Source organism: Taudactylus pleione, unplaced genomic scaffold (genome assembly GCF_031769625.1).
Source record: "Taudactylus pleione unplaced genomic scaffold, aTauple2 ptg000105l, whole genome shotgun sequence".
Classification (NCBI taxonomy): domain Eukaryota; kingdom Metazoa; phylum Chordata; class Amphibia; order Anura; family Myobatrachidae; genus Taudactylus; species Taudactylus pleione.
The window spans coordinates 12,504,571-12,520,494 of NW_028284507.1; the positions used below are offsets into that span (position 1 = coordinate 12,504,571).

At 43.8% G+C, this 15,924-nt stretch overlaps 1 protein-coding gene across 1 annotated transcript in view; it reads left to right on the forward strand.

The window, feature by feature from the left end:
- LOC148525580 (disintegrin and metalloproteinase domain-containing protein 18-like) overlaps positions 1–15,924 on the forward strand; it is a 112,455-nt gene that overhangs the window by 85,165 nt on the left and 11,366 nt on the right. Inside the window, exons 18-19 of the mRNA XM_088470855.1 lie at positions 9,248–9,422; positions 14,430–14,519. Coding sequence (XP_088326981.1) covers positions 9,248–9,422; positions 14,430–14,519 — 265 coding nt within the window. The remainder of the gene's footprint in view (positions 1–9,247; positions 9,423–14,429; positions 14,520–15,924) is intronic.

A 15,924-nucleotide genomic window follows, 5' to 3' on the forward strand; every position in this document is an offset into this window, starting at 1 on the left:
ATCATCAACTTCAGTTACATTCTCTTCTGCTCATCATCAATTCCACATCTTCGGTCCTTGTTTGATATCATCATCTCCAGTTGTCATTCCAACCTGCTGTATAATAAAGACATTACATTACTGTTCTCACCTTCAGGCCCATCATCCTCTACAGTTCATCAACAGTACCTCCTCACAGTAATTCATGAGGAAGTTCTGGATCAAGCCACCTAGCTTCATTTCATTCCTCCCAAGTCTCTTCTTCAGCCTCCCACGCCTGTTCCGACCAATCCCAAACCTCAGGTGTGACACACCCAGCCCAGACTTAAAAGAGATGCCAACAAATATGCCTGCTTATTCTGCCTCTACCTTCCTGTCTTCAATGTCTGCTTTCCATGACCGTCATGTGGCACTAATGGACACACAAATGAGACACTTGTCACAAATTAACATGCATTTACGTAAGCGTGACAGCAGACTCTTAGCCATTAATGCCAGCATCATGCTTCTAAACAACAATGGCCCTCATTCAGACCCACTCGCAAGCGGGCGCACGTACGTTAGGCGTACGTTCAAAAATATTTAAATTCAATGGCTCGCTCGTATTTTCGTTCGCATCTAAAATTCCTCCCAAAACTCTGACGACCCCTCCTCTAACTAACGAGCGTACGAAATAGCGAGCGTACATCCCCGAAATGGCTTGAAAGGAACGCACGCACAAGTATAAACAGGAAGTGGCCTTGTCAGATGTCGATTACCTGCTCCTTTATTCTGCCTACCTCCATCAATCGTATCATGCCAATCAATGTATCAATTAGCTTAATTGTTTGTTTTTTTCAACACAATGCAAGAAACTTTACTCTTGTCCGTGTTTGTGTTTACCCGCAGAATACGTACGGATGAAACATTCGCTTTTATTGTTCAAAAAACATGTGAACCACAATTAAACAATTGTACTATTGCTGTGGATCCCCGCATATTTCCCTGGGTTCATTTCTTTATTTAAATTTGCTTACGCATGTCACTGCATCAAGCCTATCATAACTCTCCAGAGATTTCTGGCCCTGTCGAACACATGACTCATACACTAACCAATAAAATTGCTCCTGTTAATTTCCAAAATACATTAGCCAATCTGAAAATTTTTACACACTTTATCAAAAATGATTTTTAAGAAAAACACCATTGCCATCATGAGAGCCTCCGCATTCACCAGGCGCGAGCTGCTGGTGCTTACGGAGGTCATGGATCGCCGGATCACCAGCCAGCCTCAACCCATGACCAACCGGCAGAAGCGCTCCGCGTATGCGGAGGCACGGTCCCGCCTGCGGTCCTTCGGCTCACGCCGCAACATCGGGCAGCTGGAGCGCAGGTGGTCCGACCTGCAACGGCGAACGCCCCGCTTGCTGGCATGCTTTCGCATGCAGATCCTGGCAAGTAAGTGTTATGTATTGTGGTTTTAATGTTTGTGTTTGTGGGGCAAACTGCGTGTGCATGTTTTCCTGTCTGTTCTATTTATTATTTGTACTCATATCTGCGTGTGCATGTTTTCCTGTCTGTTCTATTTATTATTTGTACTCGTATCTGCGTGTGCATGTTTTCCTGTCTGTTCTATTTATTATTTGTACTCATATCTGCGTGTGCATGTTTTCCTGTCTGTTCTATTTATTATTTGTACTCATATCTGCGTGTGCATGTTTTCCTGTCTGTTCTATTTATTATTTGTACTCATATCTGCGTGTGCATGTTTCCCCTCTATTTCTGATTTATTAATTCTACTGCTATTTGGCTTATTTGTTGTTTTTTTATTTTTTTTTTTAGTTTGGTTGCCCGGATTTGTCCATAAACTAAACGCAATTTCTTTGACATATTTTAGGGGGACAGCCAAGACTCCGCCGTCACCGTCCGTCCAGACGGCGTTCCCGGCCACTATCCCCAACCCCCAGCCAACACTCCACCCCAAATCTTTCCCCTATTCCCCACTCCTCCCCATCCTTCCCAGACCCTCTCCCGGAAATGTCGGGCCTCCTTCCCCTCCGTCCCACTTCCCCCTCTCCTCCACCCACCCCTCTTCCAATTACCCCCTCCCCGGAGTCCATCATAACTCCTCCCCATTCTTTGGGTAATGACGGATCCTCCGAGGAGGATCATGGAGGTTTTCCCGGAGCTCCCGTTTTGTCTCCCGGTATGTTTTTTTTTTTTTTTAAAGCACAAACTGTTTGTATGTAATCATGTGTCGTGCCTTTCTTCGTGTTTTTGTGGCTTGACTTTTGGTGATTGTGAAGGTTTGCCTTTACCTCTTCCTGGTGATTTAAACATACACATATCATACCTGTGGGAATTTGTACCTAGGCCTTGTATTTTTGCCAGCCCCCCCTTTTTTTTTTTTGGTTTGGGTTTAGGAGTGATTTGGTTGTGTTTTTTTTTTTTTATGTGGATTCCCTATTGTTGTATTAACCCACACACTTTTCTCACCCACAGAGGAACAGAGGCGTCGGCAAGAGGTGGCGGATGTTGTGGGGCAGATGCGCCAACATGTCATCGGCATTCTGGTGGCCCTCGACCGGCTGTCTGGCCTCCTTCGGCAGTAGTTTTTTTATTTTTGTTATATTTTCCAATTAAATTTATTAAGACAAATATACGTTGTGGCTCATTTTTAAAAACCCAAACCAAGATAGTTTAGCATGACATAAGTAGACTGTTCCTGCAAGGATTTCCCTTTTTTAAAAGTTAGATTGTGTTTTGTCTTTGTATGTCAAACAGACACAAGAAACACATAACAGTAACAATGTCATTTCCCTTTTTGGGTGTAGTGTCAATTACATATTTCTACATTTTCCAGGTTCCTACTTGGTGCGCAAGCTGCTTAGGCCAATCTTACAAATCCCAAGGTTGGGCCAGGCTTCCTTTTGGTGTGGATTGGGAAGCTGAAAACATATTTCAGTTTAGCTCAACTGGCGTCAGTACTGGTTTACCCCTTAGTCAAATGTAACTTGTGTTAACCTGGTTACACTTGCTGTTAACGTCCCAAAAAAGGAAGACCATTTCACTCTCCAAACATTTATTCACAACATAACAGAGAAAACAAAGTGGTCACTCCCAAAAAAAAAACACAGTGATAAATTCAAATACAACACATACCAAGAAATAATTAAATAAAAACACAAAATCAAGAACTGGTTGACGAAGGACCATGCCAACATGATTCCACAAACATGGCGTTGCGATATGGGTTCCAGAATATATGCCCAAAAGGACCAGATCCAGGTTTGGTAAGGGTAGCAGGAAGTAGTGAGCGTTGGAGTGCCAAAGATTATGTGAACAAACAGAAGATGGTGAGAAAAAAAAAATAAAATTAGATGTTCGCAAACAAACACAAACACATTAGGTATAAACACTGGAGTTTTGTTCAAACTTACCTAAAAAATCTGGCCACCACATCATCGCGTATGGCCCCCCCACATACTGACCTTCGACCAACCTCGGGGGGGCCATCCTCAGGTAAGGCATCCTCTGGCTGCATTGGGACACCACTCCTTATGGCAATGTTGTGAAATATCCCACACAGGACCACAATTTTAGACACCATATCCGGCACATACATGAGCTCGCCACCAGAGCGGTGGAGGCATCTGAATCGGCCTTTTAAAAGGCCGATACAGCGCTCCACCACTTGCCTGGTGGCTGTAAGTGCGGAATTATACGCACTTTGTGGCCCTGGTGTGGGAGCCAAATAAGGAGTGAGCAGCCAGGACATGCAAGGGTATCCACTGTCTCCTGTGAACAAAAATAGACCACATCAGGAACACTGTGTATCAAGCTTAACATTGTTATGTACTAAAGGTCTCCACTTACCCAGAAGCCACGCATCACCAGCTTGTAGGTTGGTTAATTTCTGCCATATCCCTGATTGCCGGATGACGAAGGAGTCATGAGCACTTCCGGGTAATTTAGCATTCAGGGACAGGATCTGGAGGGAGGCATCACATACCACCATTACATTCAGGGAGTGATAGTGTTTCCTGTTTCTAAATATTGCCTCCAGCCGTGCTGGAGGCTGAAGTGGTATGTGAGTACCATCCACAACCCCTATGATGTGTGGGAAGCCAGCTATTTGGTAAAAATTGGCCTTGGCCACACTAAGGGCACCCATATCCAAAGGCATTTTAATAAAATGATGGAGGTGCTTGAAAAGTGCCTCCATCACTGCCCTCAGGATCCGGGAAAAGGAGGATTGGGAGATGCCCGCCACTATTCCCACCGTTGTTTGAAACGATCCTGAGGCACAGAAATGTAACACCGCCATAAATTGCGTCAGTGGTGGTATTGCTGTTGGACTGTCAATTTGCCGCTCAAGATCACTTTCTATTAATGAGAGAGTGTCTATGATGATTTTGGGAGGTAGACGGTAGCGTCTTAAAACCTCATCATCGGGCATTCCAAAAAGGGTGACACGTGTTCGAAATATCTGGGGCCTTGCATGCCTACGATGCCTACGCCTGGGACGAGTTTGAGGTTGGTCGTCTTCCGGGAGCAGGGCCAGAACAATTCGCCCCAGATCTACCTGAAATTCAAAGTTTACAATGTAAGGCTTTTGAGCCACCCCAAAAGTAACAAAAAACAACTTAGCTTTCTGATACCATCCATAGCTGCTTACATGCCGGGGTATTGTCATGATACGTATAAACTGTAAAAAAGACAAAAATGAGACATCAAAAATTTAGAGGGTGAATTTTTGTTTTTCAAATTGTTGCAAGCCAACACAGAAAATAGCCGAAACACACATTTGGCCATCGATGAAAACGACATTGCACACCGTACGTCAAATAGGGTTCAAATGGACCCCAAAAATGGAAAAGGGAAAAGCAAAACTGGTTTACATGATGAATAAGCCGCCAAAAATGCGTTAATTAGTTCGCAAATGCAAGTCACTACACCAACAGTCAAAAATGCGTTAATTAGTTCGCAAATGCAAGTCACTACACCAACAGTCAAAAATGCGGTAATTAATTCGCAAATGCAAGTCACTACACCAACAGTCAAAAATGCGGTAATTAATTCGCAAATGCAAGTCACTACACCAACAGTCAAAAATGCGGTAATTAGTTCGCAAATGCAAGTCACTACACCAACAGTCAAAAATGCGGTAATTAATTCGCAAATGCAAGTCACTACACCAACAGTCAAAAATGCGGTAATTAGTTCGCAAATGCAAGTCACTACACCAACAGTCAAAAATGCGGTAATTAATTCGCAAATGCAAGTCACTACACCAACAGTCAAAAATGCGTTAATTAGTTCGCAAATGCAAGACAAAAAATGGACTTACCCAACTCGAATATATAAGATTTCTGAAAAAAAGGTCTTTGGGTCCGAAAGCCAAAACAAACTAAAAAAGATGAAATTAGTGTTAAAAAAATTAGCTAACCAAAAAACAGAAGTAGACACCAATTGGCCACAAATTAGACTGCACAAAACTTACCAAATCAGGAAAGGATGTGGAAAAAAGGAAAAAAATGCGAACGGAAAAACAAAAGAACTGTAGCAAAACCAAACAAAAAACCAACTCTGCCAAATCCTCCAACCGCAAACAACCAAATCCAAACAACTTAACCGCCAACAATCCAACAACCCCACCTCGACTCCACACACACCAAGCCATAAATAGTGTTTATTTTCCCGCACAAATTAAGGATGAATCATAGGGACGCACAATCAATGATGCGGCCGCAAACAAAGGACGCATGTATAAATACGTCACGAAATCACATTGAATTTCTGGTTGATTTCATTCTGGAAGCAGAAACATGGCTTCAGACCAGGGAAACAATGGCCAAAAATCCGGCGGTAAGGCCTTCATGCATTTTGTCTCCATGATTATTTTAAAACAAATATATTGGTCAAGTTGTGAAGTGGCTAAATCTGCATATTTACCCAAATAGGTGAGGAGGATGACATGGAAGAGACTGCTGGCCCCAGTCAACCCGCCAAAGCTGCCAAAAAAAAAAGGCAGCCACATTTCACAAGCAAGGAGATGGAGGTTTTGATCCAGAAGTGCGTTGACATCCTGCCCCAGGCAGCCAGGAATATGAGCCAAAGCCAGAAGTGGAGAATGTGGGAGGAGGTCGCCGTTGCTGTCAATAGGGTGGGTGATTATGTCCGTCTAGCCCGGGATGTCAAACGGCGGTAAGTAAACACTTTCCCATCCTATAAACAAACCCCATTGTAAAAAAAAGGATAATGGTTCCAATTTCATTCCACAGATGGGCAGACTTCAAATATCGTCTCAAGCAAAAACTTGCCGACAGGGCTAGGCATGCAAGGGGGACAGGTGGGGGTCCCACCCCTGTGTCATTGGAGTTGACAGACTTAGAAGAGCTGGCACAGGGGTGTGTGCAGGCTGTGGAGGTGTTTGGCGTGTCCAACATGGATACGGACATGCCAGACTTTGCGGCTCCTCATGTTGGCCAAGGTAAGTCTTGTGATGTCAACAACTCTGAAATGCTATTGTGCCAATATGTAGATTCTAATGTGAGTCTTTTCGCAATTTTCCTAACAGAGACAGAGGCGGATGAGTCTGCTCCAGAGGGGAGCCTTGGCCGCAGAATTTCTGCTGGCTCTGCAGGGGAGGAACCAGTACATCCGGCTGAGGACCCTGCAGAAGCCAGTCCAGGGCGTGCCCCCTCGCAGGCAGTGGGCCTCCTCACAGAACTCAATTTTAAATCGGATTGCCATACGGAGATTCTGCAGAGGATGGACGCCAGTCTGATACGGGTGGCTGAGGCCCTGGAGCAAAATGCTGCGGCCAACGTGACCATTGGTCAGGCCCTGGCGGAAAATACCAGGGCCAACATCCGCATCGCCGATGCCCTGGAGCAGCTCGTTCGCCAGCACATGGTCGAGCCGACCTCCCTTCCTGCCGGAACATCCGGATCCTCCACCTCTGGCACAACATCAGCCAATCCTCCAAATGTGCCTAGCCCTGTGCCTAGTCCAGAGGCCACAACATCTGCCTCTGGACAGGCCAGCCCGATGGCATCCCGGACCCGGTCTGGCGCCCACCCTCACCCAGCCAAACGGGCGAGAAAACGGTGACAGCAATGGCGACTTTTCCCACACTCCTTCTGTGCTTGGCTCATATTCCTTTCTGGTCAAAACTTCCCTCTCCTTTCTTGTGAAATGTTTTTAAATTTTGTATTTACGCTTATGTTAGCAGTTATGGTTTTTTTTTTTTTTGAACAAATATCTTTGCCACAAAAAAAGGCAACAAAATATTAGGCCAATTTGTTTGTGTTTAAACAAAAAATTAAAAACAAAAAACTGAGATTGTATTGTGACATTATTGTACAAATGGGTTACATTTAATCCTGGCCCTAAAGGCAAAAACTGACCCTCTTAAAAAAAAAAAAAGGCCTCTTTAAGGAACGTTTAAAAAATCACATAGCGATGCAAATTCCACAGTAAACCAAAAAAAAGGGGAGCTAATTAAAAGATGATGACATTATTGTTACAATAGGCCATAACCAACAAATTGTGGCCAAAATAAAACCCCAAAAATGTACGCTAATTGATTGTGTAATCATGACATTAGCAGCTCTGATTTCCACCTGCGTACGCTTTTGTGCTATCCCAATAAACTGCTTTCCAAACACATACCAAGCCGGTTTTCAATCCAACACTAATTACTTTACTGACCAGCCGCGATTAATCGCAGCACCATCGTTGAGTCCCGGGACGGAGGAGAAGGCCATCGCCAATGTGGTCGAGTAATCCTGACCCTAAGCTGTGCGAGCATTTTGAAGGGAAAGCGGATGTTCCAGTGACGTATGAGACGGTCCGAACACATTTGACGTTCGCATCTGCTAATGTATGTACGCCCCAAAAACGCCTCGCCACGCCTGCGTTTTTTCATCTCCACCCCCGTCAACACCCAAAAACGCCCTGTTCTGTCAATCACATTTGACATGTCACTTCCTGTACGCTATTTTAGGAACGAGAGAAAAAAAACTCGCAATCTGCCGTACGCACATGCGCAGTGTAACACCGACGCATGCGCGGTTAGTCAACATCGGAACGCAACGAGCGTACTGTTGTTAACGTGCGGCTCTGAATGAGGGCCAATGTCAGTAAGCTCAATACAAATGTAAATGAAATTATGACAAGAATAGTTGAATCCAACCACTATGTGTTAGAGACAAAAACCAATGCAAACATAACTTTTCAGGAAAGTTTCTTAAGAGTTTTCCAAGCTCAAACCAATGTCATTAGGGACATGAAGCAGAACATTACATCATTGGTTACACAATTTGTTTGTCTGAGATCCAATAAAAAGCTAATCTGACATCATGCCACTGTGACTCCTGGCTAGAGAAGCAGATATAGATAGGGAGAGGGTCTTAAGTCTGGCTAGGATTTGGCCAGGTAGTTTGAGAAGGTGGCTTGCGATATGCCTGCTACCCTCCCTGTCACTGACTAAAAGTTACCAGTAGCAAAGAAGTGCAGAACAGCTATCATTTTATGTAGGCCCAGGCTCGTGACCATGCAATGTCTGGGTCAAGTTGTTGTGGTTGAGGCGGAACATTTGTATGGTATGTCATCAGGAAGTGCATTGAGGTTTAAGGCCTAGGTTCTTCTGCCAACAGAAGAACCTAGGCCTATGTAGGCTCTGTGGCACCCCTACCAGCTGGTTCCTCATTTCTGTTTGTTGTTCCTGGGCTCTTTGAGTCAGCTGGTGCAACCCACATGAAAAAAGTGCCTGTGTGTAGCCTGCCTCAGCCATGGTTTACAGCACACAGAGTGCTGCAGCTGATTTGGCCACCTTTTAGAAGCATCCTGATTGTGGTGTATTGATTTCATGCATTGCTATGCGATTTGAGTGCGAGTTCGCAAACACGATTTTTAGTAATTTCCTGATTTGATTTGTTGTCAATGTTATTCCTATGTTTGGTTTGATCATGGTGATATGCCGAGAATTGGTTTACAAAGTCGTGTTTGACATGTGATATCAATGCAAATTGGCCATTAGTAAATCTCTGACAAGTTTATCATGGTAAAACACCAAATCGGCACAACTCCAATTCTTAGTAAATTTCACCCCTGATGTTTAAGTTGTAGTTCACTATGAAGAGAGAGGACACAGTAATGAAGATACTGTAAGCTTATACTATATCTATATTTATATTATGTATACTATCTATACTATATCTATGTACAAGGACTTGTTGGTTGCTGATCTCCATTTACACCCATTGTTTGTTATCCCACCCAGTGATGTATTATGTGGCAAATTACAATGTATGATCACGGACAGAGATACAATATCCACCGCACATTTGGCTCTCTCTTACTATACTAATAAACATCACACCTGTGTGGCGGCCGATTCTTTGACCGATAATAATCCTCTTTGGGTAAATGATGGCACAAAGTGTGGTGAAAATAAGGTAAGCAAACTCACTGAAATAAAACATTTCTCCTTATGAGCAACCGCAAGACTAATCATGACCTTATGCTGGCCACACACAGCGATATTTTACCCGATCTGGCTGATTCTGACACATTGGAACAACAGATCGTGTAAAATATGGCCAAATTGAGAGTAAATCGTGAGTCCCACTCACGATCACGATGCGATGCGCGTCCCCGCTGGTCGCACATCGCATCTTCAGATCTGCCGTGCAGTAGGGCAGATCTGACAATCTAGGACCCGATGCACTGTGAAAGTCTGGATGCAGGAGAGATCGTTTGAAGATTGGACACCAAATCATGTGCAGATCGTGTGGAGATCGTGTGCTGAGCTGCCGGGGAGAGTTTCAAGGGAAATCGTACACATCGGGTCATGTTGAGCACATCGCTATGTCTGTGGCCAGCATTACAGATGAGCTGTTTGTGTTAGTGTGTCCTAGGCATGTTTATTTGAGATATGACTTATATGCTTGAAATCAAGGGCAAACCGTTACCAGTGGACAGAAATTTGTTATTTTACAATTACAATAGTCCTAAGAATTTGTCTAATTTATCCTAATTTGGACAGATCAGGTATTCATGTTTTTTTGGGTGGAATGATATAGTGTTGGCCTACTGCTTCAGAACTAAACAAATCTCTAACATACACTCCCCAATGTGACCCAACAACTCCCCTAGCATGGCATGACCCAGCCCACATTTCAGAGGTCCAACAATGCTGGACATATAAAACATAGTCATATTCATATGTTCATCCAGAGTTTTAGTTGATTTTAAAATACTTCCACCCATTAGGAAAAAAAGATTTGCTGATCCTCATAGTCCTTCAGTAACCCTCTGATTCTCCAGTTATTCCAGTCCTGACATCAAGCTCAAGATGGAACACACAGTGCATCCGGAAAGTATTTACAGCGCTTGACTTGTTCCACATTTTGTTATGTTACAGCCTTAGGGGCCTATTCATCAACACTAAAATAACGTTTTTAAGGACATTTTCCTTAAATAACGTTATTTTGGTATTCATGTAGCCACTTAGCACAGGAGATATCACAGATATCTCCTTGCTAAGTTCCCCTGCGTTAATTTCCACACTCCCCATACATTAGTACATTAGTATGGGGATGTGGAAATTGTGGTATTCATCAAATTCCGAAAATGATAAATTTTCGGAATTTGATGCAGTTACTATTCTCCACTGTGAGGTGGCGAATAGTAGAATCCACTTACCTGTATCAGCGTGTGCAGGTCCCCCGACGAGTTCCTCCGGCGCTCTGCTCCGTCCTCAGGCTCCGGAGGCTGGTCTGTCATGTGTGCTCCCCAGCAGAGCACAAGAAAGTTTAGAAAAAGAAAAATTTTTTATTTTTTTTTCTAATCTGTCATGTGGTCTGCTGGGAAACCACATGACAGACCAGCAGGACGGAGCCGGAGGCTGCTGCGTGGACAGGTAAGTCGGGGGGGGGGGGGGGAAGGTGAGCGGAGGGGGGTGGGGGGGATCGGGTACGAAACTTAACGCATCTGTAGGCAGTGCTGCGCTTGCGCTGGTTTTACAGATGTAACAGCGCATGCGCAGCACTGTTTCCAGATGCGATAAGGTAGTGTAGGCAGGGAGAAATATCTATTTCCCGAAAAGCTGTCATCGCAAAAATGACAGCTTTTCGGAATAGATACTTATGGAGAGGTGGAATGATGAATTCCACCTATAATTAGCTAGAACTCCATGAGAGTTCTAAAGCTAATTATCTCCAGAGAATTTTAATGTTTAATGAATAGGCCCCTTATTCCAAAATGGAATACATTCATTTTTATCCTCAAAATTCTACACATAATACCCCATAATGACAATGTGTAAAAAGTGTTTTTCAGATTTTTGCAAATTTAATAAAAAAAACCCACTAAGACATCACATGTACATAAGTATTCACAGCCTTTGCTCAATACTTTGTTGATGCACCTTTGGCAGCAATTACAGCCTCAAGTCTTTTTGAATATGATGCCACAAGCTTGGCACACCTATCTTTGGGCAGTTTCACCCATTCCTCTTTGCAGCACCTCTCAAGCTCCATCAGGTTTGATGGGAAGCATTGGTGCACAGCCATTTTCAGATCTCTCCAGAGATGCTCAATCGGATTCAATTCTGGGCTCTGGCTGAGCCACTCAAGGACATTCACAGAGTTGTTTTGAAGCCACTCCTTTGATATCTTGGCTTTGTGCTTAGGGTCGTTGTCCTGCTGAAAGATGAACCGTCGCCCCAGTCTGAGGTCAAGAGCTCTCTTGAGCAGGTTTTCATCCAGGATGTCTCTGTACATTGCTGCATTCATCTTTCCCTCTATCCTGACTAGTATCCCAGTTCCTGCCACCACCATGCTTCACTGTAGGAATGGTATTGGCCTGGTGATGAGCGGTGCCTGGTTTCCTCCAAACGTAATGCCTGGCATTCACTCCAAAGAGTTCAATCTTTGTCTCATCAGACCAGAGAATTTTGTTTCTCATGGTCTGAGAGTCCTTCAGGTGCATATTGGCAAACTCCAGGCGGGCTGCCATGTGCTTTTTACTAAGGAGTGGCTTCCGTCTGGCCACTCTACCATACAAGCCTGATTGGTGGATTGCTGAAGAGATGGTTGTCCTTCTGGAAGGTTCTCCTCTCTCCACAGAGGAATGCTGTAGCTCTGATAGAGTGACCATCTGGTTCTTGGTCACCTCCCTGACTAGGGCCCTTCTCCCCTGATCGCTCAGTTTAGACAGCCGACCAACTCTAGGAAGAGTCCTGGTGGTTCCGAACTTCTTCCATTTACGGATGATGGAGGCCACTGTGCTCATTGGGACCTTCAAAGCAGCAGATATTTTTCTGTACCCTTCCCCAGATTTGTGCCTCGAGACAATCCTGTCTCGGAGGTCTACAGACAATTCCTTGGACTTCATGCTTGGTTTGTGCTCTGACATGCACTGTCAAGTGTGGGACCTTATATAGACAGATGTATGCCTTTCAAAATCATGTCCAATCAACTGAATTTACCACAGATGGACTCCAATTAAGCTGTGGGAACATCTCAATGATGATCAGTGGAAACAGGATGCACCTGAGCTCAATTTTGAGCTTCATGGCAAAGGCTGTGAATACTTATGTACATGTGATTTTTTAGTGTTTTTTTTTTTTAGTACATTTGCAAAAATCTTAAAAAAACTTTTTACATGTTGTCAATATGGGGTATTGTGTGTAGAATTTTAAGGACAAAAATGAATTTATTCCATTTTGGAATAAGGCTGTAACATAACAAAATGTGGAAAAAGTGAAGCACTGTGAATACTTTCCAGATGCACTGTAAGTTATTACAGCAACATGTACTGTGTATATATAGAGCTAAAGCTACAACTTGAAACACTGCACTAATTTGGATGTTTGAGCACAGTTGCAAATCTAGAGTGGTCAACAGCCCATGTGTTTCATTTGTTCGCTGGCTTCCAAAGGGACAGACTTCTCACTACAAACAGAACGTCATAGCTTCAGCACAGAGATTATTGCATGTTTAGCGTCAGAGGGAAGCTCTAGCCATAAGGAGAATAAGTATCTATAATTGGGATTTAACTATATATAAATATAGAATATAACAAATATAGAGTAAGCTGTAATGTAACAAAGCACTGTATCATTGGAACATTTCCACATAGGCCCGTATTCCATTTTAGCTGAGCCGCGATACTTTTTCGCCTCCCGGACTTTTCGCCTACATCGCGTGTTTTGCAGGCGGAAAAGTATCGTGCGCGTGCCCGCGTATCGCCGTATTCAATTTGAAAGTAGGCGAAAACGTGATCCGGTCAAACTTAAACAAGCGGAAAGTACTGTCAGTTTTGGGGAAATCAGCCTGACACACCCCAAAAGATGCTCTGACATGGGGGTTCCCTATGGTACCCCCCAATTTGGCTTGCTGAAGGTATTTGGTGTTTTTGAACGGGCTCAATAGTTGCTAAATAGCGTTTTTGTATAAGTGGTGCAGAATAGTATGCAGGAGTTTTTTTGCAGAAAATAACTTATCCCAGCAAATTTGGGGTACTTGAAAATGGGAGTCAGCATATTTTAAAGTTGCTAAAGTTAACTTGAAAATATAGTGAAAAATCCACCTGCTGCAAGGCCCTGCAATGAAAATAACACCTGGGGCATACTTGGAGACCCCCCCAGAGTCAAGTTCGCTAGTTTTTAACTTTGTCCCCCAACATTTTTTATTTTGCCCCCAAATTCAAGGTGATTTTTTGGGGCGAAAATTTTTTTTACACTGTTCACTTTTGGGGGACTGTCTGAAGGCTGCACGGGTGTTCCCGCAACGTTGCACCCCAGAACCCCAATTCTGCACTTTTTCCGCCTGCTATTCATAGGTGAAACTTTTTCGCCTATTACATTGCATTGACTTTCCGCCTAGGCGGAAAGTCTTTGAAATTGAATACAGAGTAAAATCAAAACAGGTGAAAATTACGTCATCGGCGAAAAGTTTTCGGCAAAAACGTCTTTTCGCTCCAAATACGAGCCATAGTCTTTAACAAAAACCCCACAATTTCCTTGTGGGGTACATTCAAGCCATCATCGCTTGTCTAGCTGGGACAATAGGCTTATTCACATGTGACTTTCCAACTGTCTTGATTTAGGCAATTTGATGGGACTGCCCCATGGATCAGAACAATTGTCTTGATTGCAATACAGTTGGTAGAACACGTGCCCCTTCAGTGTTGTGCATGGCAATAGCCAGAGCATGCAGCATTGTACAGAGGGGATGGGTTTGGGTCTTCCCAGTGCGTTGGTAGCACTGGACAAGACACCATGAGATTTGACAGCCCCCATATCTGATTAGTCCAAGCCTCCTGTGTAGTGTGACCAAGCCCCACTGTCCTGAATGCAAACATACATTATACATGAAAGGTATGCATTAGCCTGTTTGTCATTATCCTAACATTTAAAAAACAAACAAACTAATGATCAATCTGTTTTCTATTTTCAGATATGTATTAAACAAAAGTGCACAAACTTCTCTAGCTCAAATCTAACTTGTGTACGGGGAGCAACGTGTAATTGGCATGGAGTAAGTAAGGTATTTGTAACATTGCTATGGGCAAACAAATCCACTTCTACAACCCAGTCCCAACCAGTCTTGGCCAGTGGTCCCAGTCCTGAGCACAAACAAGACTGATCCTAACATGTGATGCCTGGTATGCTCAGTGGCGTTTCCTGCACATTCTCTGGGTTGGCCTTCCTCTCTATACAGAACTCTCTGCAAGTGGCAGTCTCTTACATCACTGCTGGTGTCGCTGCTCTTCAGTGATGCTGAGATGTGTAGTTTTCAGTGCCCAATATTAAAGCACGGTACTTCCCCCAACCAGCGTCTCCTCCTCACCTTTCTCTATACCCGAACAACTGAGCAGTGGTGGGCACGGAATCGGTATGAAATACCAACAGTTTGGATCCTGGCAGTCAGAATCCCGACAGGGTTAACATATGTTGGTCGGTATGCTAACCCTCCCCCTCTCCCTACCCTAACCCTCCCTTTTTGGTGCCTAACCGTAACCTCCCCCCCTAGTGCCTGAACCTAACCTCCCCCTCCCTGCACCCTAAACCTAACCCTCCCCCTAGTGCCTAAATCTAACCCTCCCCCCAACCTGTTACTTACCTTCGGCATCCCGTCGGTCGGGATGGCGGCACTGGGATTCTGACCGGCGTCGGTATTCTGGCACTGGTAATGTAAGCGTCGGCATCCCGACCACCGGGATGACCAACGCTGGGTGTAGGGTCACTTGTAGATGAGAAGCATTTCTTAATGCTGGAAGTTTGTACACATTTTTTTGATTTCCTTATATTAGAAATATCTTGGATTGTCGTTTCCAGAAAGTGTGGGTCATATGTTAAAGTTTCTGTACTGGAAAACAATGCAATGTACAACTAAATAGAATTTACAGATTTACAATTGAATGCATTTTTTTATTCATAATATGAGGCTGGTCTTCTTATGTTGCTAAAAGGAGACAATACTTCTGAGTGATCACAAGCTTTCTATATTTATTTGAAAAAAAATAGAAAAACCAATTTAGTGAGGCCTAAATGCACAGCACAGATAACAGCACTAATTACCGTTCATAGGACAATCTCACATATCGCATTCACAATACTTCATACAGTACTTATCCTCTTGTTGCAGTTCCTGATGAGCGAGTGATCTTTATGGAAAGGAGCAAACTTAAACACCTAGGCAGGGTTAGAGTGCAATTCAAACTACAAGGAGCTCTAGGGTTAATAGTTTAGGGACTTTTGCCAATTAGGGTTTGGGGGTTGTGTTTTGGGTGGGGAATTCCCTTTGTAGTGTTTTGCTAGGCAGAAACCTGCTTCTTTGCTTTTGAATTTCTCCCCCATTTTTCCTTTGTTGTCTGTCAACCTTACCAGCAGGAAAGAATGTAAGTCCAGTGGCTATTCTGGTGCATTACATCTGGGTGCACTCCCTTTGA